A 22,014-nucleotide genomic window follows, 5' to 3' on the forward strand; every position below is an offset into this window, starting at 1 on the left:
GTGTATGTACATCGCAAGCTGGGTGGCTAGTGACTCCAACTTGTCCACCACGGCCTGCGTATAGCTTTGCACCAACGGCATTCCTTATCCTTACAGGTCTGTTGAGAACGCTCAAAATCGAACTCTGCTTATATCGTACACGTCGTCCCCGTCAAGTTGGTAGGTCATGTCACGTCTCCCTTGGCAGCACTCCCAAGAATAGTGAGGATCATCGAGTTTATTGACGCATCGGCCGTAGGGGGTTCTGGCGCGGAAGCATCATCGGGGGGCCACGGGCGCGGAGCCAGGCATCGTTGTAGGGTCCCTCGGAACGGATAACGCTACCGATGGACATGAAAAGCCTGGGCACGAAGGGAGAATCTAGTTAGTTCATGGAATAGGACATAAGAGAACACGCTCAAGATCTTGGAAACAAGGGTAGGGTGGGAGAAATATAGCAGAGGAACATACCCGAAAGTCGCACCAGAGCCGGCCATATACTTGCCTAGGGTGCGCATGACACCGTTAGGGCCAGCGCCATACTGGAAGATGGTCACAGTTCCTTCGCTCCATAAGCTTCCAGACCATGAAATCTATATAAACTGGGACAAGGGAGCTCACTCACCAATGATGAATCCCATGATGCCACCGACAGCTAAACCAAAACCATATCAGCAAAAGCTCAGTCGATGACGATGTAATCCTTTTGGATTCACGTACTAGATCCCATCATAGCACCCATTTTCACTAAACTCAGATTAGCCTCACTCTCCATGATTGAACATATCGCATCGCATTGCATTACAATGCTCGAAGTGATGTGATAGGGCTGACAACGTACTCTTGTCAAAGGTCGAGGGACCCGCAGGACCCCCTGGGGCAGGGCCAGCAACGACAGGCATCTTATAGAGAGCAAGCCTGAGTTCCACGTGGTAGCAAAAATGAAGGGGATTTGATCAGCAGCAGCTTGAAGCCGAGCAAAGCTAGGCAATTCACCTGGCGACTGGGAAGGAATGGGGAGCTTTTTCTCTCAGCGCACCCCGGAACGGAACTGCCTCCGCTCTGGACACGTGATCCAACGGACACACTGCACGTGCAGATAGCACACGTGACCAGCCCGGGGCTGCCAAGGGAGCAGGAGACCAGCCGATCTCCTCTCCCTTGGGCCAGTTTCCTCATGGCTGACTATCCTCGGGCTTTGATATCTTTCTTGCTACATCGTTGCTAGGGTGGCCTCACGCCTCTGGCTAGGCGGCATCCCGGTCCTGCACTTTCTCCATTGTCCTTGGACGGTGTGAGACACCGGTCGCTGCTCACTTTTCGGCACGACCTCACATCTCCCTGGTCTGGACCACCGACTCTCATGTCCTCTACTGTGATTAAATCTTCTTGAGACGAACTGGAGCCGGTTAGTTGCATACTACTCCCAGCTTTCTTCTCGCACCTCTCCTTCTTGAGCCCGTTTGGGCCTGGGTGACTGGATTGTCTGGCAAGCACCGACAGCGCTAACGCGACCGTCCTGAAGTAGCCGCCCGAGATCAAGAAAAACAACGGCCCTTCGCGAAATCGAGGAACACTACTCATTCACGACCACAACCACGAACAAAAACCGCGCTACAACAATCATTATTAATTTTGTCTTCTTCCTGTTTCTTGGAATATCCTCATTGCCACCGTCGTTCTACCAATCTGCGACTGCCAATCACCGCCAGGACAAATAGTATCGAACGCTCTCAGCCATCCTTCTCCATGACTGCTGTGGCATCACCGCCTAGTGTGCAATCGGGGTCTCGCTTGGGATGGTACAGCACTGGTGACGGAGGAGAAGGAGCTCTATCGTCAGTGAATGCGGAAGAAGTATCCCGGATGTTTATGCCGCGGAAGCACGTTCAGCGATCAAACTCCTCGTCCTCCCTCTCGTCATCTTCCTCTACGGCGACAGTGACCAACACTCAATCAGAGACCCATGCTGGACAGAATTCCAGTACCGAAGTAGGCACTTGGTCATCCAAAAAGAAGCCAATCAGAAGTCCTTGGTTTAACACCAAGGCCGAAGCGGTAGCAGGAGTAACGAACCTCCGATCCCAGCCGGTTCCTGCTTTCTCCTCTGGGCCAACTGCATCGTCAACAATGTCCGCCATTCACCAGCCTCCGTCTATTGTCCCCTCACAGCACATGCTACAGTCATCCCAGCAGAATGGTATTCGGCAGACCAATGGGCAGTCTGCAGACCCTCCTGCTATTCTTACTCTCACTCCCATGAACGGTACATTCGAGAAAAAACAAATTAATGTGCCCTTCTTCTCCGAAGTGCTTCGAATTGGTCGCCAGACCAATGCAAAAACAGTGCCCACCCCGGTTAATGGGTTCTTTGATTCTAAAGTTCTCTCTCGACAGCATGCTGAGATTTGGGCCGATAAGACTGGAAAGATTTGGATCCGTGATGTCAAGTCATCAAACGGTACCTTCGTCAATGGCCACCGCCTGTCGCCGGAGAACCGCGAGTCAGAGCCTCATGAGTTGCGAGAAAATGATACCCTCGAACTGGGAATCGACATCGTCAGTGAGGATCAGAATACCATTGTACACCACAAGGTTTCTGCCAAGGTTGAGCATGCTGGTCTCTATGGGACCACCCCTAACATCTTGGATCTTAACTTCGGAGATCTAGATCCCGCATCGGGTGGCGGTCTTCTCCCTTCACCTCTCAGCCAACCGCTCTCTCATCTACGTGGGCGATCCAGCAGCAATCTGAGTACTCGTAGTTCTCAGAGCGTCGCGAGTAGCCAGTTTAACGCCGTGCAACAGCAACGTCAAATGAATTATTGGAACTCGCCCATCTCTGTTGAGCAAGTGGTCAAGAGGTTGACGGTATGCATGTCCAACTAACCGCCAAGGTCATCCTCGATGGAATTGCTAACAGTCTCTGCAGGGGGAGTTGAAACAAGCCAAGCAACAATCCCAGGATCTTCGCCAAACCGATGATTTTCTGAACGCTATCATGAAACCCGGTTATGCCGAGAAAGAGAAAGCCACCAAGCCTTCTCTCGAGAATGGCGGACCACGTCAAATAAATGGCCGCCCCAAGATGCCGCGCGTGGACTCTTTCTCCAGATTCTCGGACCCGCCAGCTCCCCCACCACAGCAACCATTGCCAGAGAAACCAGATGCGCCTCGAAGTGGCATGGATGCATTCTCACCCTTGAAACGTAGTGACACGGATAAGCAAAAGCCGGTCTCCACTACAAGTTCTCCGGTGTCGCGTGATTCAAGTCAGATTCTGTCACTTCTTGAGGCGTTATCATCTGCCAAACGAGAAATTGACGTCCAAAGTGTCCGCATGAAGGAGCTTGAAGATATTCTCCACCAGGAGAAGGCTGCGCGCGAGTCTGCAGAGGAGAAAGTTAAGAAGTTGGAAATGCGCTCCTCATTGGAGCATGCGAAACAGAGCGCCGACGGCTCGACTGATAGCCTCCCGGATAATAATTCGGAGACACAACGCGAGCATGAGGACGTGGAGAAGGCGGAACAACCCAACGGGTCAATTCCGCCATCCGAAGCCTCTGCGGATCCTGAAGCTACCAAACCAGATTCTTATCCAGACGTGAACACTGCACAGCTTCAAAAACGTCTCGAGACCATGATGGAAGAGATGGAAGAAATGAGGAAGCAGGTGGCTTCGTTCAAGGACCGTGCAGAAAAAGCTGAGAACGAGAATGCCCACTCGCGGAAGTCACTAGCGGAGCTGATCGAAGACCACCGCCGTGAACGCGACGAGAAAGCTACGGCTGCGGCTGCTATTCGCAAGACCAAGCTAGATGTCCATGGGCAAGATACGGCCAAGTCGACTTCTGAACATAGCTCACCAGCTGAAAATGGCGCCGCGGAGCCCAGCAAGAAGGGTGACGCGTCAGTGCAGCATTCCGACCCAGCCTCTTTAAAAGGAAAAGAGATGGATGCAGCAGCTACGGCGTTGGCTACCCAATGGCATCGTCGCGGCTTTTTGGAGGAAGCAAGTCCTTTTGCGTCCATGTTTGGCGTGGTTCTGCTTGGGGTTGGTTTAATGGCCTATCTCAATGGGTGGCAAAAGATGGACAAATAAATGGGCCTTGGGTCCACGCTTCATTGCTCTTCTTGGCACGGTAACGATTGTCTTTCCTCAAAAGTCGGCGCCTAAGACTGGGCGACCCAGCATGATCCTTCTCATCCCCTACGACTTTATTACTCTTGACGATTTGATATCCTTGTATCCTGGCCTCGGTGCCTAGCTACTTGATTTCTCTGGGATTCGGTGTTGGTTTTGCAGCCGTCATATTGCATACGTTGCATACCCTGACTTTCTCTCTTGTCCTTTGTGTCTCATCACGGCTTTAGCCTAATTCGCGCCAATCATGACACCTTGGTGACGGATGTCCTGATCTTTTTTCCCTGGATGAACCCCTTTTCTCTCATTCTCGTCACACCTGTCTTCATATCCCTCGTCTCATACGTTTAAGCCCACACAGTCTCTTGCCTTTTTTCTTGACCCTTGTTTTGTTCCCATGAATGAGCCTTCATCCATTCAAACCGAGCAGTTTCTCTTCCCTGTATATGATGAAATCACTATCCTATTGATGAGCATATGCCCACGAGCGAGTATCTGGAACTCTCCGATTAGGCTAGTTGTGTAAGTAGGATTGCGGGTTGCTAACGTAGTCTTGCCCACGCGCATCATCTATTCACCCCCTGGGCTAGAATTTTTACGCCGTAGGATAGACAGATCAATAAAATGTTTCTCTTTCTGAAGAGCTCCGCTGTACCTTGTACTTTGTACTTTGTACTCGATCAAGGTAAACGTTATCTCACAAAGGCAGGTTCTGAGGCCACTATATACTCGCGTAATAAAGTTATCGAAGTACCTGTTAGAGTCATAGCAAATAACTGCTATACGAGGTTCAATATTGGAGACTAGACCAAAGTCCGCAACTACTGATACACGATAGAACAGCCGTAATAACATCAAAGTCAAAACGCCTACAATCCCCGCTGGTTCCCGCTGATGTTGCCTTCATAGTCAGAGCTGCGCACCCGAGGGTCAAGCTTGTTTAAAAGATTGGAGCTGTGAGGACCTGAGGTTCGTCTCTTGCCAGTCTCATGTGTGTTGTAGCTGCTGCCACCGGCAGCGGTACCGCCGAAGCCCTGCTGGCTAGCACGATTGTTGACTTCCGATTCGGCACGGTTCCCCGTCTGGCTCGTCATATTCGAGCCTGTGTTGCCGGAGCGAGTGTTGTAGCCATGAGAAGGATCACTGCGCAAATTGCTACCACCGGTGGAACTAACGTTGGAGCTGTAGTCGCCCATCTGGCCGGTGGAGGTGGTGTTGCCGGTGGTGGTGGCCCCGTAAGTGTGCCGGTTGTCTAAATCTGAACTCAGTGTCTTTACCTTAGAAGCACCATAGACCTTTTTATGCTCTCACCTAAATTGCCGTCGAAGCGGGAGTCCAGATTACTGGTCATCTTCGATTCGCGAGGGCCAGCATTGATATTGTTCGACCCGTAGCGTCCAGTCTCTTCATAGGGAACGGAGTCGGTGTTGTAGTTCCCGGTGTGTTTGCTGGAATCATAGACATTCGAGCCCATAGTAGACGAATCATAGCCACCGGGACCCTTTCGGGAGGCATACTGGCCGGAGGTGTAACCACTGGTTCCGTAGTCACTCATGCCTGTGTTGCTATTGCCGTGGGTGATGTCTGACGAAATGTTAGAGCGTGGAAGGCCATTTGGAGAAGGATTCAGTCTGACCATCCATCCTGCTGGGCATATTGGGCTCGCGCTGATTGCCAGAACCATAGCCGCCGGAGCCTTTGTTGACCGAGCGGTAGGCGTTGTCATAGGCATTGCTGGTGTCTTACGGGTGTCAGCGGATGTGAGTTTGCGAGATAATTCTATACGCTCACCATTCACTTGAGGGCTCATCTTGGATTCGGTGTCATAGCGATTAGAGCTGAGGCCTCCTACACCCGGAATAGTTGATGTGTAGTTACTGGGATTGGTAGAATCCATGGCAGATGAGTTGTACCTGCTGGAGCCATGGTCCTTGTTTCCAGACATGGAAGAACTGTAGTTTTCACGGTTATCTATAGTAAACGAGTTAGGCATTCAGGCCGTACGTCATTCAGAAGACAAGCTCACCATCCATCTTGTTTGCCCTATTGGATGGGTCATGAGAGTATTCCTTGCTCTCCGAGTTATGGTGGCCAGTCATGGCATCTTTGACCTTGTGCATCATTTTCTCCATGGTAAGTTTTGTGTGTAGGATCGAAAAAAAAACCAGATTGGGACAGGATGTGTAACTGGAGGGTTGGGTTTTGTCGATCTGTGAGTTTTTGACACAAAAGGGGAGGTCGGTCCTATTGAGGGTTTAAATGCTTTGGCTCTTACGTTCACCACAACCGATCCATTGCCCAATGTCTACTCGTGGAACTCAGTGACGACATGCCACATGATGGATAAGAGGAGAAGGGCCACTCACGGAGGAGTAGAGCTCTGATACGGTCTTCCCCAGCCTGTCATGACGTTCCAGTGGCACGATGAGGAATGCGGGACAAATATTTGTGGGGGAACAAATAAAGCCGACCATGTCATCCGTCGTCATGCTTCCAGATATTGAAGACCAAATACGCCACTCAACTGGGGCCTTAGGGATATCTTTACCGCGTGGAATCCTGCGGAGTGGAGAGAATGGAAAACGTAACCAGGGACTGCTCTGCAGGATATATCCACGGTCATGCAGCCAGCGTTCTCTTCACGTTAATGGAGGTTTCGAGCACCAGATGCCTAGACGACATTTTGAGCTAATGGCTCATATTCAGGAGCCATCCTTCCATATTTCTCGGTCTTTTTTCCTAGAATATATAATTCGTGAGAGCTAACTAGTTAATCTAACTACTTAGTTAATTAGTTACCATACACACTACATAGACTGGGAGGTGGATCTATGTACATCTCTGTGTGCACTGAGTATGCGAAGTCTTGTCGCTGCTCGAACTTGTCCCCGAATTTGTTGCAAGTGCATTTGATCCTTATAGTCTTCCTACACGACTGTGAGCCGGTGAGTCGAACGTGGAAAAGCCAAAGGAGCGGTGGCTTATGCGGTTGCCTGGCGGCATGATTACATGATCGGCGAAGGACCTGGAGACTTTGGAAGACCATCGAGACTGGACGTTTTCAAGAGCGTCTGTAGACTGGACTGGAGGAGATCTTAGTGGACTGGGAGAGGAAGGACTCATGATCAATCGCGAGGGAGATTGTGGAAAACATGAACGGTGGGCCAAGACTCGGCTAGACGGGCGCATCAGGTGGTGTGTCAATGCCTTAGGCAGTCAGCATGTGACTGCAATCTATGCCGTCACAGCGGCTTAGCTAATCCATCAGTTCGCCTCCCCTTCTCCACCTGATTGACTTGCCATTTCCCTCCTCCCATCCCTTATACCCCCCCCCCCCCCCCTTTGTTCCCCGGGTGTGTTGGTTGTGGCCGTCGGTTCTTTTTGACCAGCGGTGCTGCTCATTGTCCTCGATGAGTGGCCGCCTGCTCGCTTGCCGCCAACCATTGGATTGGTAAGAGGTCCCGGCCCCCGTCAGCATCGTCGTACAACGGAAGCCCTGGCACCGTCAAATCGTTCTTGTGAACGTTCATCCTCTCATTCTCATCTTCCGCAAATTCTGAACCACGGTGGCTTGTTCAGTTGCCAGAAATGCGACCGCCACGCCTTCTCCTTGTTCTTTTCTGCCTAATCTTCTTCCCCATCATCCTCACCATCTTTTCCGCGCTCTCTTCGTCGAATGTAGCGACTCCCACTACGTTCGCTGGTCGGACGTCTGGGTTGCACGCCCTTTTTTCCTTCAACATCCCCTCTTCGCTCTTTCCTCCGTCGGCTATCATCAGTCTCACCGATGACAACTCCACCTTCTTCCTTGCTCGCCCTGCGGCATTCGGCCCCCTGTTACCGGGCAAAGGCCTAAGCGGTCAACTCTGGGTGGGAAGTGGCTTTGGCGAAGGAGGACTGGCTGCCGGTGTTGAAGGTGAACTGGGTTGTTCCGATATTCCCGGCTGGGGCGAAGGCGCTGGTCACAAGAAGAAAGACTCTCCTTTCAGAGTCACGGAGCAGAAATCCGGCAACTCTGGAAGTGGTACAGTGAACGAGGGTGCAGTGTCACAGAACTGGCCCCGGTTGCCATCGCAGGCCGAGGCCACCTGGCAGAGCGATCGAAGTGACGCCACGGTCCCCCCCTCATCGAACGATGGCACTGACGATCATCTCCACCATCCATTGCCGGAGTCTAGTGTTTCAGATACTGGTGCGAACCAGAAAAACGGAGACTACGTGCAGGTCAAGCAATCTACACATGCGGATATACAATCGTTGCAGGAGACCGCTGAAATCCAGGGCAAGGTTGTACTGCTGAGCCGCGGTGGCTGTGGATTTCTCGAGAAAGTCAAATGGGCCCAGCGCCGGGGTGCTGTCGCGTTGATCGTTGGTGACGATACCCGAGGCGGCAACTTGGTTACGATGTATGCAAGGGGCGACACCTCGAATGTCACGATCCCGTCCCTGTTCACATCCCATACCACTGCCCACTTGCTTTCATCATTGATCCCCGCTCACTCTGGATCAACATCCAGTCTGGGTGAGGCGTTAAAAGCTTTTCAAGCGAAAATTGCAGGTCACCCCGACGTGGACGCGCAAAGAAAGCAAACTACGACCGCAACTGCCGCATCTACGCCAACGTCGACTAGTTCTTCTACGTCACAGGCAAGACCTGCGGGGACTTCGAACTCGAGTGGTGGGTTCCTGCGTGCTATCGGTTCGCTCCTGGGGCTTTGCAACAGGAGTGGGGGCTCAAGAAATCCAGAAGACAGCCGACGTCCTCCCAGTAGTGGAAACATTGACTGGATGGTTCTAGGCTCCTGGGGCTCCACTGGGACCCGCTCTGACTCGCCAACAGGCCTGACGAGCTCCAACAGCCGCAGCCGAGCCAAGGTCGATGAGAATCTAGGTAGTACTCAACTTGAGCCTTCTGGCGGTTTCCATGACGATGACTTTGTTATCGGTGTTCAGGACTGGAGAGATCCAGATCTCATGCTACCCCGGAGCAACACACTCCCGATACCCAGTACTTCCACAACAGGGAAGGACGGTTTGAAAACCCCCGCTCTCGAGACAGAGGCGTCTTCTACTCCAAACGTCCTTCGAGGCGGTAGCATCACCCCCGGCAGTGGGGAATATCAAAGTATTGATAAGTCAACCGGGAATGTTCGTGAGGCAACCGTGAAGGAGTCTGCAACAGATGCCAAAACAGCCCAGAAGGAATCCGACAAGGGCTGGTTCGCGAGCCACTTTGGCTGGGGTGATAGCCCCAAGCAAGATGTCAGTGATGCTCTACCATCTTCCTCCCCTTCTGTCCAGAGTGTGGCGGCATCCCAAAAGATCCAAGACCTGGCTCCCTCCTCGAGCCCTGCGGCCACCATGCTCTCGGAGCATCAAGGTCTCTGGGTTACTTTGACACCTACTAGCATGTCAACGAGCCCCTTCTTTGATACACTTCTGGTACTCGTGGTTAGCCCACTGTTGACTCTCACGGTGGTCTACGCTCTCTTGCTACTCCGATCTCGCATTCGGCGTCGCCGTTGGCGTGCTCCAAAATCTGTGGTTGAGCGTCTTCCTGTGCGAACTTATCACACAATCTCCAGCAGTTCTTCATCATCTACTAGCTCTCCCCGACCATCTAGCCCAGGAACGGTTTCACAAACCTCTCCACTTCTTGGTAGTGGTAGTCGCTCGGGCACCTCTCGACCAACTCGTTCGAGGTCGCAAACATTTTCTGGAACCACGAGAGATTCGGGTTCCAGCAAAGGAGAGAAGTCCACTCCTTTACAGTCTGGCTCAACTTTGTGGCGCCGCAAATACACAGGAAGACAAGTGGAATGTGTCGTTTGCCTTGAGGAATATATTGACGGACAAAGCCGGGTGATGAGCTTGCCTTGTGGTCACGAATTCCACGCAGAATGCATGTAAGTGGCTAAGTACTCATCCCAACATTCGAGATATCCTCCCTAACTGTCTCCAGCACCCCCTGGCTGACAACCCGCCGCCGAACTTGTCCCATTTGCAAGGGTGATGTCGTTCGTTCGATGGCGCATTACCATTGTGATGATTCTCGCCATCCAGATGAACAATCCAACAACATCCCTCCCCAGGAGTTGGATCCAGGGGCCGATGCACCCTCCACTCCTCTTCTCATTGCTGGCGTGAATGGTGACTCAGATACCGAGCAGAATGCTGGCCTTGATGGTCATGCGAGCTCCGCGCCACAGTCAAGTTGGAGAAACCTGGCTTCCCTCAGCTTTTCTGCCCTCAGTGGTGACACTATCTGGCACCAGACTCGTGCAGACCGGAATCGTTGAACAGTCCTCGTTGACTTCTTGTGTTTATTTTCTTTAACATCATTCCTGCCTACACGTAGGAATCGCTCTATTTCTTTGACGCATGCCGTATTAGCGATCGTTTGATTCCCTTATGACATTCAATCTGCGGGGCGTTCTGCGGGTACATCTCGGAGTGCTAGGCGGCTGCAACGCATCTGCCAGCATTCTTGAAACGACTGGGATATACCCCGCTGGCCAATCGTTTCACCATCTCTCTTCTTAAGTGGATAAAGACTACAATGGATACCAACACTTGATGCTTTACTGTCATCCCTAACCTGTGCTCGGCCGGCGACGGGCCATCCTTCTTGTCCTGTACTTGAATCTACCCTCGTCATTCAATGAAGCTGCCAATCGTTGCTCTGTAGTGTGTCTTTCAATGGCTATAATAGTATCATAATATGCAATATCCCTGGCTCTTGGAGCATGGTACCTAACCAGCCGTATTTCCGCAGTCTCATGGACTTATTTACCTCTACACAAATCTACCTCGTAGATGTCTCCATTTGCAGGATCATCACCCTGTTGTATACTAGCCAAGGTGACGACAAGGGAGTAAGCCCTGGGAGACTAAGGAGAAATTGTCGGGATGGGTGTCCGAAGAACCCATCTACACGGTCAGAACCCGAATTCTGGTGGCAAGAGCATGAGATGGGTCTGTGATAGCGCGTGCGACTTGCAAGTGTGGATCTTGATCTCGATGCAGGGTATGATATGCGAAAATGTCCTTGAGGCTGGCAGTAACAATGTCACACCTCGCTTTCGTAATGCATCCTTTGCAATTTCTCGTTCGGTGTCGTAATTTATTTCCGTGGCTTAATTTAGAAGGTTCGGCATGCCGAGGAGCTCGGCGCCCCCGAGTCTCGGCCATCGAGATACACCCGCCGGTTCTCCTCGTCGCAGGATTACGACGACATAGTTAAACCAAGCAATCGTACTGTCACGATGACAGCTACTCGTATCAATCTTTCACAACATGAACCTCATGGTGATTTCTCACGACTCCCTGTCATCACCCACATTCTCCTCCAGAAGGACTCGACCCAAGAATCATCACCACGCCATTTCACACCGCGAGACGCTTGAACCTGAGCTAAGAAAGAGTCAACGAAGGTATTGAGATTGTGAGTATGATGTTTCCTCCCAAGTTGTGAGGTCTTGCAACATTCTCATGCATCTGATACCATCGATGTTATGTTTAGTGCTAACCTTGATACATAGGCAAGCACCCGATATTTGGACGCATAGGCTAAGAGTGCCCTGCTCGAAGAAGCTTACTTCTGCTGGCTCTTCAAAAGTTTGGGTGAACCCCAAAGAATGGTCTAGTCCACAGGTGCGTATCTTCCCCAGTGATCCTCAGACAGTAATCTACGCTTTATTGTCAGCCTTTCATCTCATTCCACTGATAATAACATGATAGTCATGCAGATTTGAGCAGTCGACCGCTCATAATTTCCACTCAATAAGACCACAAACCTGGGGCTTTGGTGAAAGGTGGCGTGGTGCTTTGTTGTGGGTGGATTGCTACAAAGAAAGTGCCATGGTCCCAAGAAGGGGGCAAGGTGCCCCATATGCACAGCATGGTCAGTCCTGAAGCCTGAGGTATCTGTATTGCTTTTCAACTAACCATGTCTTCTGGGCCTCCAGGACAGGTACGTTGTTGTGCTCATAAAGTCGAGGCTAGGCAATATGTGTAGATGAGGATCATATTGTCGGGGTCTTGGGAGTTTGAGCAAGGATCAGTCCGACTAATATGGTACTGTGACAGATGGAGGATTTGCGGACGCGTGCCTCATATCTAAATCGATTTACTGGTGAGAGACAGCTACCTGGGGGCCAGACCGCCCATATCTCTCAACATCCGCTGAATCCTTTTCTTCCTTCTTCCTTTACCCACCCACCATTTCCTCTCGCTCATCAGGGACCTCCTTCCTTCTTTCCACCAGCTTTCCTGATGTCTCAAGGACATCAAAACGAAGTTTCCGAGCCCAGCCAGCAGGGCAGGTACCCCGAGTTTCCTGGGGTGCCAACGGGCCCTGCGGCGGCAAGCACTGCTCGTCCGGCGCCCCCAGGTCTTGGGGCTTTTCGTCCAGGTAACGACCCTCGAGGAGCTGCTCAGCCCGCTCCTCAACAAGGTCCTGTCCAGCCATCTACTTTCGGTCCGCAGGCTGTCGCCCCACCGTTTTCACATGGTCCGATTGGCACATATCCATTTCCGCAGGGCATGATGCATCATGATCAGTTTCCCTGGGGCCCTGTTGCTACTCATGGTCATGGCGCCGTCCCACCTTATTCAACTACTACAGCCTCTGTCCCGCCGTATCCTCAACATGGCATGCCATTTATCACAGCTCCAAGCTACCCACATGGCCCGGCATATCATCATGGTCTGATGAAACCCTGCTGCACTCAATATCCATACCAGGCTGGGCCTTATGCTCAAGCGTCCCTGCCTCATAACCAGGCTCCCCAGGCTTACAACCCAAGTTTCCAGCCCTACAGACCGAATGCTCAGACTTACAGCCAAGCTACCCAGTCTTTCAATATCCCTGCTCAGTCTTACAATCAAAATCCCCAGGCTATCAACATTCCCTCTCGTGATATCCCACACACGAACATAGGTGAAAATAACCAAGGCCAGCTTCCCACAGGACCTCGTTTTGAAGGGTTTGCTGCTAGAGAAAACTCTCGCAACCCTCGCAACTCTCGCAACTCGTTCCCGACTCAGCCGCCTATGGTATCTGTCACTGACCAAGGACAAAATATCCCCCAAGCACCTGAAAGACCAGCTACTCTGTCTTCACGTCCTCTTATCCCAACTGTGGAGCCGTTTCAGCCTCGCTCACTGTGTACACCTAGCAACGAGGCCACCCAAAAGTCTGAAGCTGCACCTACTCAGACCCCCAGTCAATCCATGACAACATCTGGACAGCCGACACATGCTCGGATGCCGTCTGCTACTCAGGGAGCTCCCACTGAGCCTTCCGAGAGAAACAGCATTGAAGCCTCGCACCGCCTGATTCCTACTGTGGCACCTTTTATGCCCACCCAAGCCCAGACTCAGATGATGAACACTGTGCCCGAGAAAGGTGCGACCGCTCAAGTAACCAAGAAAGAGAATTCTCAGAAAGCACCTGGACTGTCCATTCAAGATACGACAGTCAATCCACTTACCGCACCAGTGGAGCATTCACGTCAGAAGGATACTCACAATGCAAGTGCTAGTTCAGGTCCTCTAAATGTCCAGCAGGCTACCGGCATGGCCCAAGTGACCGTGGAAAGCGAAACTATCCAGCAGACTCCACTCACGCCTGAAATCCAGCCAGTTCATCCTGATAAAACTCCTCCTGCTCCAGCTAATCAACGCGTCAGACCAGCAATTTCCAGATTCCCACGCCCCGGGTCCATGGATGAACAATTTTTACGTGAATTTCCCCTACTTCCTGCAGCTCCTGAAATTCGTCCGAGACGTGTGTTACTGCCCTCACTGATGGATCCTGACAATGATGAGTTGGTATTTGGTCCTTATCTAGGACTTGTTCGTCCCTTGCCCCCTTTCAGAGATCCTCCCGTCCCAATTCCTACTGCCAGCACTGGAATTCCCGGGGAAACTCAGGCAGAGAGCCTGATGCGCGCAGCCAGGGCAGCAGCGGAGCTTTGTCGGGAGGATGACATTCTTGCTGGACGAGTGCGAACAGAGAATCCTGAACACCGTGAAAAAGAGAAACAAACCCCTGAACAGCGGGAGGCGGACCGACAGCACGCTTCGCAGCGTGAGGGTCAGCATCGCAGCACCACGAACCCCAACTACACTTCGAACGAAGGGGTACCCCCAGATCCATTTTTGCCGGATGCACGTATCCGGGCTGAAAATCCAGCATATCAGGCATGGGTATCAATATGGGAGACTGTGATCCGCAACATGGCCGGCTATGCTAATGGTTATTCGAACTGCCAGAAGCCTCTCTTGAAGAACAACCGGGGTCTCGGTGAATTTCGCCTGCCCCGTCACCGGCCTGACTGGCCTGGCCGCGACCATCCAGTCTGGGGTGTGCCCACTTGGAGACAGGCCGAAACATGGGGAACGGGTACTGCTCATCGTGACTTCCTCAACAACTCCTGCGCTGTACCGTTTCCAGAATCGATTCCTACGAATAATCCTCCAACGTCTCGGTCTCCATTGCCGCATACTCTGCTGCCACGAACTCCGCTGCCACGAACTCCTCCGCCTCGGACTCCGTTGCCACGGACCCCGTTGCCCTGGAGTCGAGGCCAAATTCCCTGGTCTGATGAAATAACGCCCGTGGGTGTCTCCTCAAGACCTCCGACTCCTGCTCCATTCGCCGAAATCAGAGACCACGAACGGTCAGTTCTCTACGAAGCCAGTGCGGCGCGGACCAGGTATCAGTCGAATGAAACATCGTCTCAGCTAATTGCTCCGCCGTGGCATCCGGCACTGCGCGTTGCGACTACGACCTTACGTCCTTCCTCTGAGCTTCCCATCTCGGCTCGCATGGGATTATCGGGAACGCGTACCCCAATTGTGTCCTCTCGCCGCACGCCACTCGATTTGCTTCAGGCAGAAATCTCCGATGCCCCGACTCGAACTGCATCTGCCCACTCGAACCGTTCCATCGACTCGAACATGCCCCTACGCAGTGCTGAACACTTTGCTCGTGCTCAAACGTTGTTCACTGAAGGTTCGCGGGCCATCAATGAATCTCCTTCGCCGCTTCCGCCATGCGAAGATCCCTATGACGTTGAGCACTTTGCGATGAGTTGATCCTTCTTTTGCTCTTTTTTTCTTTGCCTCATTTCGAAGAGGCGAACTATGGTGGTGATGAATATGTTCTCGACAGATACCCAAAATGCAGCGAAAAACCGACAGAAGATTTATGAGTTGCGATTTAACGATCATTTCAACGGAACGACTAATTTACGAGACAATGCCTAATACCAACAGCCTCGAAGACCTCTGAATATCAAGATAGATCTGGGACGGAGTCCTCGAAGATGAGTGGTCTTTCAACGTTTGCTCCCTTTTTTTTCATTCAGTCTCTTTTTTTCGTCAAGGGACTTCAACACCATGGGTGCCGCAACTGACCTGACCATTCGGATTTGTTTTCTGACCTACATGTATTCTATCTGATTTTCGCGAGGTATCACTGCATTGTGCGCATCTGAATTTTTTCCGTTTCTGCTTTCCATGGCCGACTATCGTTTTGACTGTCATGCTTTCATTTTTGGACATTTTGATATTCCCTTTTGGATACAAATAGGCTTACTTACTCCAGGGCGCGGTTCTGCTCGTTTTCGACTCGGACATTTGGGTCCTCGAAAGTCTTTGTCTGATCTGAACTTGTTGGTGAGGACGCCTATTGGGTACTAAGTAGACTTACGCACTTTAGGGCGCGGTTCTGCTCATTTTTGAACTGGGTATTGTATCCGTGGAAGCCTTGGATATTTGCGATACGGATTCCTATTTGGGCCGTGATGTAGCATGGGATTGATTGAAATTTGCCCAATGGATATGTGGCTTGATGCTAACCTGCGTGTTCTAGAGATTTGCCTTCTTTTGCATTCGTTCGGCCGTGGTTTGCACAAAGCGCTCTTCTTAGGATCTAATATCCTAGGTTTTCTTTTTGGCTATACTTACAGTACAGATGTTGAGCATTGCTACAGCGTCAGTCTGCATGAGACAGACATTGGCCCCACGTGATATATCTTGCCCTCTCGTTTGGCTGTGCAAGAATACTTATCAAACGACTGCGTAGCATCGGACGAGTAAAATTACCAAAAAAACTTGGAAGAGTTTCATATAAACAACTTACTGCAACGTTGTCGAATAATTGACAAGAAATAAGCCACCACCAACGAACAAAGTGGCTGATGCTGCCAATCCATCCGATGCAATTACGACTGTGCCCCAATCTCGCTTCGTCTCAATTGCATACTTGGCGATACAAACCAGAGCGGGATATTCAGAGCCAAAACAGGAAAAAAAGAATTAAGAAGTGGAAAAAGAAAAAAAAAAAAAACAAGCAGTTCCAGTCAAGATGGATAGACACCTCAAACCAGATAGAAAAAAGAAGCAAAATCGCCCGAGATCCAAGAAGAAACAAGGGGAAGCTTAGGACACGGGCAAGTGACATTAGGAAGCTGCATATGATTTTGCAGGTCACTAGCCAAAACGCCTGTTAGATTGCCGGGATTGTGCTGGAGAGCCAATATTACAAGGGCAAAGAAGAGAAAAGGTGGAATGAATGCCGGCAAAGAAAGACTGACAACCACCAAGGGAGTGCGATCGTCAGCCCGCTGAAATCTAGCAGGACACAATATTGATGTGGTGATCGTTCAGTGCGGCACAAGCTAGCATAGTGCGGTGAGGATGGAAGGCGGTGCTGGCGATGGGGGAAGACCGGTTGTGGTGGAGGAAACTGGAGTACGGCTCGAAGGTCGAAAGGTAGGTGCCGTCAACATTGAAGGTCTTGACTTCGTGGCGGTTGGTACCCCTGATCTGAAGTTAATTGCAATCCTCAAAAATACAGACGTCATTTGTGGAGGAAGACCCATACATGCTAAAGACCGGAGCGTGCTCGTGTACGCTCAATGTCCGGAGGGTATCTTTAGTGGCGTAGATGGTCGATAGCGGGCTATCCATCCGTAGATCCCATAGTCGAATTTCGCCATTGCGGCTACCCGAAACGAGCTCTCTCAAGCCACCACGCTGCATATGAACGTTGCTGATCCACTGCTTGTGCTCACGCCAGACCTTGACCATGGAAGTTGTGGGCTTAAGTCGCTGATCGAAGACACGAACGGCACCATCACCGAAACCAGCGACGAAGATGTTGCCAGCAACTTGATCTGAAGTCAAGGATGTGATACATGACCCTGAACGCGCAGGGATATCCTGTCCGCAAGGAAAATCGTTAGCATACAAATGATCATATCCAGGGCGTGGAATTTCAAGACTCACGTTGGTGCAAACCTCGGTAGCTGCATTCCACACCCGAATCACCTTCACGTCCCCAGCAACTAGAGCTTTGCCTTGGCCCTGCTGCCAGTCGAGCACAAGACCTGCATTTCGGTTGCTAGGAATAAGTTCAGGCAAGGCCCGGAAAGCTGTGACTACCTCAATATCCCTGCAAGATTCATAGTTGCGGAAAAGCTTCAAGACACCATCGGAAGATCCGGTTAACAGAAGAGCTTGGTCATCCTCATTGATGTATCGCACTTCGTTAATCTTGGATCCCACGGGGTTTTCATTTGAGAATTGATTTAGACGCCTGTTGCTTTGCCAATCCCAGATGCTGCAAGAAGATTAAATTAGCACGGAATTACTCATGGGGAATGGTTTTCCGAATCTTACGCAATGGTATCTCGGTCGTCCGCGACAGCGATGTGATCCTCGAATTGATGGAAGCACATCTTCAACGGCTGGCTATTATTGGACAACAGTGCCATTGAATTATCCCATCGACTGGTTCCGGCCTTCCCTTTAAGAGGCTGGGTTTCCGCGATGATCTTTTCGTTGCGGCTTCGTCGCCAGAGTCGTTCGTTGTAGTCCGAACTACCGGGCTCGTCAGGCTCGTTGGGTTTCATCTGCGGCTCCCGGAAATACTTTTTAGGGGTGAGTAAATGTTTGTACAGTGTGTCGAGGGTGTTGACAGTGATGTCTGAAAGAAAGTCCAAAAATACCTCTGTTGACCAGTCCAGGAATCTGCTTTTCAAGGGAATGATAGGCACCGCCTCTGGGCTCCGAGATCTGAATCCGCGAGATGTAGGGGTAGGGGCCTGGTTATACGAAGTTGCGGGGGCGACGTGGTCATTTACTTCGGGAGGTCGAGTCCATTCAGGGGGAGCGCGGCCACGCGGGGTGATGGGCATTCGACTCTTTGATGGCGAGGGGGGAGCAGTGCTGTCGAATGTTCCGTCGCCAGCGCTTGCGCCACCGAACGCCAGGTTCCTGAGAGAGGCAGCCACACTCGCTGTGCGCTTGAAACCTAGAGAGAGATAACCTTCTTGCTTGGACGGTATTGCGTTAGATGATGGTGGCGTTGAAGGAGGCGCCATTTTCTTTGCTTCTGATCGCTCATGCACCTGTAACCTCTGTGAAATCCGACTGGTGAGTTCCAAGATCTCGTTCTTCATTCTGTCAGCGAGGCTGGCCATGGGGGATTCGAAGAGGATGAGATGGATGTAATCAACAATGACTCCGGCGTCCTGGGCGATGTCAGGGTGTGGATCAACAGAGAAAATCAAGACTTGTTTCCAGATAGCTCCGAATGTAGTATTACGGGAAAGCGGCGGGTGCGATTTTGCACCAGAACCCGCAAAGCCTTTCGGAACCTCAAGTTGGCTGTTGGGAGATGCTTCGTTCTGGAGGCGTTGGAGTAAAGACAGTTTCTCATCTTGAAGTTCCTCATACGCTGTGACAAGGAACTTATTCTGGTGGCGCTTGACGAAGGTGGAAAGGAAGACAAGAAGCTCCTTTCTTACAAGCACGCTACCATCGGCTGCCATGGGCAGAACAGCCAAGGCTAATGTTTCCTCGATCTGTGCAACTTGATCTGTTAAGTCGGGGATGCCAAGGAACGTAGTCACAGCATGCAACATTGCTGCGCGAACCTCGGGAACAGGATCAAAGTTCAGCTCACAAAGTCTAGCGGGAGCTGCACACCGGATGCCCATCCATTTGGCTTCCGGGAAATCACACCAAAGCATGCTCAGGCACAGACAGGACCATTGCCGCAGCAGCGGGTTTTCAACATCTCCAAGATGTCGCAGGCACGAGTCAAATAGTTCCCCGGAAAGGCAGACGTTCTGACCCTGGGGGTAATTCTTGCAGAAGATGGAGACGATGAATGCGCACATCGCTCTGTGCTCACTGGCATTTCCGACTGGGATGGGGGAAGAGGGGTTAAGAATGGATATGAAATAATGAATGCCGTTGTCTTTCAGAAGATCGTTCTGGACCGTGTGGTCGACTGCCATGATTCGTGCCCATATGAAAACCATTACTGGTTTCAGTTCTTGGGCAGCTGACTGAAGCAGCTTGACCACGTAAGGGAAAATACCAATGCTTAGCGCCAAGTGGACAGCCCATGGGCCCAAGTCCAAAAATTTGCTCAGAAGGATCAGGGCACGTAGTCGATGTGCCTGACTGAGGAGGACTTGAAGCACGATGGGCAATTGATCGGGTGGATTCTTCTCCGTGGGGCCAGATGAAAGATACACCTCAAACGCGGTGAGTTGCTCAGCAAAGAACGTGGAGTGCTGGTACTCGTACTGCCGGCGGCCTTCTTCTTGATCAATCAAAGCTGGTAGCTGTGCTAGTACCATCTCAACGGCAAGATCCCAGCTCTTCCAGAGGGGATGATGGTGAGTTTCGGGAAGTTCTGGTGAAGAGATAGGATGGCACTTGTACGTGCGCATGATGCGCTCGCTGAGCAAGAAATTGCGGAAGAGAGCGGCCACCATTAGATCTTGCCGGAAAAGTTTCTTGAACAATGCGCGGGGTAAGGTATTCCATGCAATCGTGTCAGTGATCGCGGTGAAAATCCAGTTTAGTTCCCCAAGAGGGCTCCGCCGATCCTGCAGACGACCTGGGACTCGAAAATCATCAATTGAGATGTCGGTGCGGAGAGGGTTCTGCAAAATGAAGAAACGCAAAGCAATCTCAATGGGGGTTGTCAAGCAGCAAGTGAAAAGATCGGCCGGTAGATCAGGGTTTGTTGGGAGGGACTCGTGTTTCTGACAGGCTGCGAGGAGGATGCAGTCACCGTAGTTTTGAACGACGGCATTGGGATCTCTTTTCTTGGCCTCGATGTTCTCCTTCTCATGCTTTTCCACAAACGTATGGAAATTCTGGACGATGTTTCCGGCATGTGATACATCAAAGACGAAAAGACTGGGACCAGCCAGCCATGATTGCAGATCATAGAGTGGCACGGGGATGTACTGGGTGTAATTCTTGTTGAAGACCCAAATCTCACCAGACTGGGTTGGCAATGGGACCCCATGGCCGTTGTAATGCAAGAGGACCCGCTCATCCTTGGCATTCCGGCGGAGCGAGATACAGAACTTCTTGGTTTCGTCCACGGAAGGATCGAGGTACTGCTTATATCTTGTGCGAAGACTCAGAGTCTCGTATTGTTCCTGCAGCTTCTTACCGATCTGCTCCATGATCTTGTTTTGACCACCGCCTGTGGTTGAAGTGGGATCCACCCAGCATTCGAGCTTCGATGTCGGATTGGTCTTAACGACATCGGGAGGGTCGACGCCGATGTTCAGACAGATTGCTAGTGCCGCGGACACTGTTTTGAGACGGTCTTTCATGCGCCAGTCTTGGCTTGGCCAACTGCCAACGGGATCTCTGGGAATGCCGTTCGTCTCATGGCGTTTCTCGGTGAAATACATGTAGAAATTCTGTAGTACCACGATGTTAGCCCATGAACAATGTACACATGCCAGTCCCGTTGGAAAGGGTGTTCATACAGAGTGTAGAATCTTCAGGTATTCGCTGGACGTGTACTCTTCCTGCCATCCATGCCGCATCGCGAAATCTTCTTCGTCGTCTCCCAGGGCAGCTTTGTCGAAGGTGACGCGGCTCGGCCCATAATCACTCTTGGCTCGCTTGAGCATACCTGGCCGACTGCTCTCAGACCTTCGAGGTGATGGTCGTCGCGGTGGTGAGTCTGGTCCGATGGCTGCATCCTCTCCGGCTGAGCTCGTGGGACGAGCGGGGGGCGTGATCGAAGGCTGCGTCTGCTCGAAAGTTGTAAACGAGCGATGATGACTAGAAAGTGGAGCTGGAGATCGCTCGCGTGTGGGAATAGTCGTTTCCAGGTCAGGACCAAATGCGACTCGAACCGATTTGGTGTTGCGGCGGGGTTCGGTCGACCCGTTTGTCGCTGGTTGCTGGGGGTTTGGCTCCATATCTGCGGTGGGATCCCTCATGTTGGAGGTTGGGTCATCGTGCTACGCGACGAACGGGAGGTAGGACCGCCGCGGTGGATGGAGACAGGCGACGAGCCTGAGCAACTCCGGGATATACCTCCCAGGATGCCCAAGCCGGAGAAGTCGCGGGTCGGGCGGAAAGACCGACGAGGAGGTTGCGTATCTGAGGCGAAGGGACTGGGTACCAATATCGATCTCAGTGTTTAATCTCGAGAATCAATCGGGGGTGGGAGTAAGAGGAAGCGGCGCAGCACGGTCTCCGAAGGTCCAGACAGCACAACCGACGCAACGGTGAGGCTCCGATTGCTCAAGCCGGATTATCGGTATCCCCGCCTGCTTACATCATCGCCCGGCTCGTCCCAGCCAGGGCTGCATTTTTCCACTCCAGAGTACTGCAGTGGACATATACATTCTACGCAGACAGAGGAATCCTACAACAATCGCATGTACAGCGTCACTATAGTTTTCAGATGCAACCAGTCTTCGAGAAGCAGGCGCCTGGGATTTCATTGAGTGGAAATCATCCCATTCGACAGTGACTGCTTATACTCATGTCATCTCCGTCTGGAAGGAGCTGTCGCGGAGTTCGCAGCAGCTTGTTGTCCGAGC

General features: G+C 51.6%; 6 protein-coding genes across 6 annotated transcripts; 3 read left to right on the plus strand and 3 right to left on the minus strand.

Moving 5' to 3' along the window:
• Window positions 1-217: 217 nt before the first annotated feature.
• On the minus strand, window positions 218-881 carry N7459_008635 (MGR2/ROMO1 family protein; the record flags this gene model as incomplete). The annotated part of the gene is made up of 5 exons (XM_056947803.1): window positions 218-341; window positions 451-541; window positions 605-634; window positions 700-726; window positions 821-881. The coding sequence occupies 5 exons, from the start codon at window positions 879-881 to the stop codon at window positions 218-220; spliced, it is 333 nt and encodes a 110-aa protein (XP_056797313.1).
• An 847-nt stretch (window positions 882-1,728) lies between these two features.
• N7459_008636 (uncharacterized protein) lies at window positions 1,729-4,081 on the plus strand (the record flags this gene model as incomplete). The annotated part of the gene is made up of 2 exons (XM_056947804.1): window positions 1,729-2,850; window positions 2,912-4,081. The coding sequence occupies 2 exons, from the start codon at window positions 1,729-1,731 to the stop codon at window positions 4,079-4,081; spliced, it is 2,292 nt and encodes a 763-aa protein (XP_056797314.1).
• Window positions 4,082-4,992: 911 nt separating this feature from the next.
• Window positions 4,993-6,255, minus strand: N7459_008637 (uncharacterized protein; the record flags this gene model as incomplete). Its single annotated transcript, XM_056947805.1, has 5 exons — window positions 4,993-5,375; window positions 5,435-5,707; window positions 5,760-5,864; window positions 5,915-6,094; window positions 6,150-6,255. 5 exons carry the CDS (start codon window positions 6,253-6,255, stop codon window positions 4,993-4,995), a joined length of 1,047 nt encoding a protein of 348 aa, XP_056797315.1.
• A 1,456-nt stretch (window positions 6,256-7,711) lies between these two features.
• On the plus strand, window positions 7,712-10,422 carry N7459_008638 (PA and RING finger domain protein; the record flags this gene model as incomplete). Its single annotated transcript, XM_056947806.1, has 2 exons — window positions 7,712-10,029; window positions 10,086-10,422. 2 exons carry the CDS (start codon window positions 7,712-7,714, stop codon window positions 10,420-10,422), a joined length of 2,655 nt encoding a protein of 884 aa, XP_056797316.1.
• Window positions 10,423-12,397: 1,975 nt separating this feature from the next.
• N7459_008639 (uncharacterized protein) lies at window positions 12,398-15,226 on the plus strand (the record flags this gene model as incomplete). The annotated part of the gene is made up of 1 exon (XM_056947807.1): window positions 12,398-15,226. One exon carries the CDS (start codon window positions 12,398-12,400, stop codon window positions 15,224-15,226), a length of 2,829 nt encoding a protein of 942 aa, XP_056797317.1.
• Window positions 15,227-16,765: 1,539 nt separating this feature from the next.
• N7459_008640 (ubiquitin-binding TORC1 subunit KOG1) lies at window positions 16,766-21,405 on the minus strand (the record flags this gene model as incomplete). The annotated part of the gene is made up of 5 exons (XM_056947808.1): window positions 16,766-16,955; window positions 17,019-17,356; window positions 17,423-17,756; window positions 17,816-20,874; window positions 20,944-21,405. The coding sequence occupies 5 exons, from the start codon at window positions 21,403-21,405 to the stop codon at window positions 16,766-16,768; spliced, it is 4,383 nt and encodes a 1,460-aa protein (XP_056797318.1).
• Window positions 21,406-22,014: the final 609 nt, after the last annotated feature.

The sequence above is a fragment of the Penicillium hispanicum genome (assembly GCF_028827665.1).
Source record: "Penicillium hispanicum strain IBT 35686 chromosome Unknown utg000007l_segment0_segment0, whole genome shotgun sequence".
NCBI lineage: Eukaryota > Fungi > Ascomycota > Eurotiomycetes > Eurotiales > Aspergillaceae > Penicillium > Penicillium hispanicum.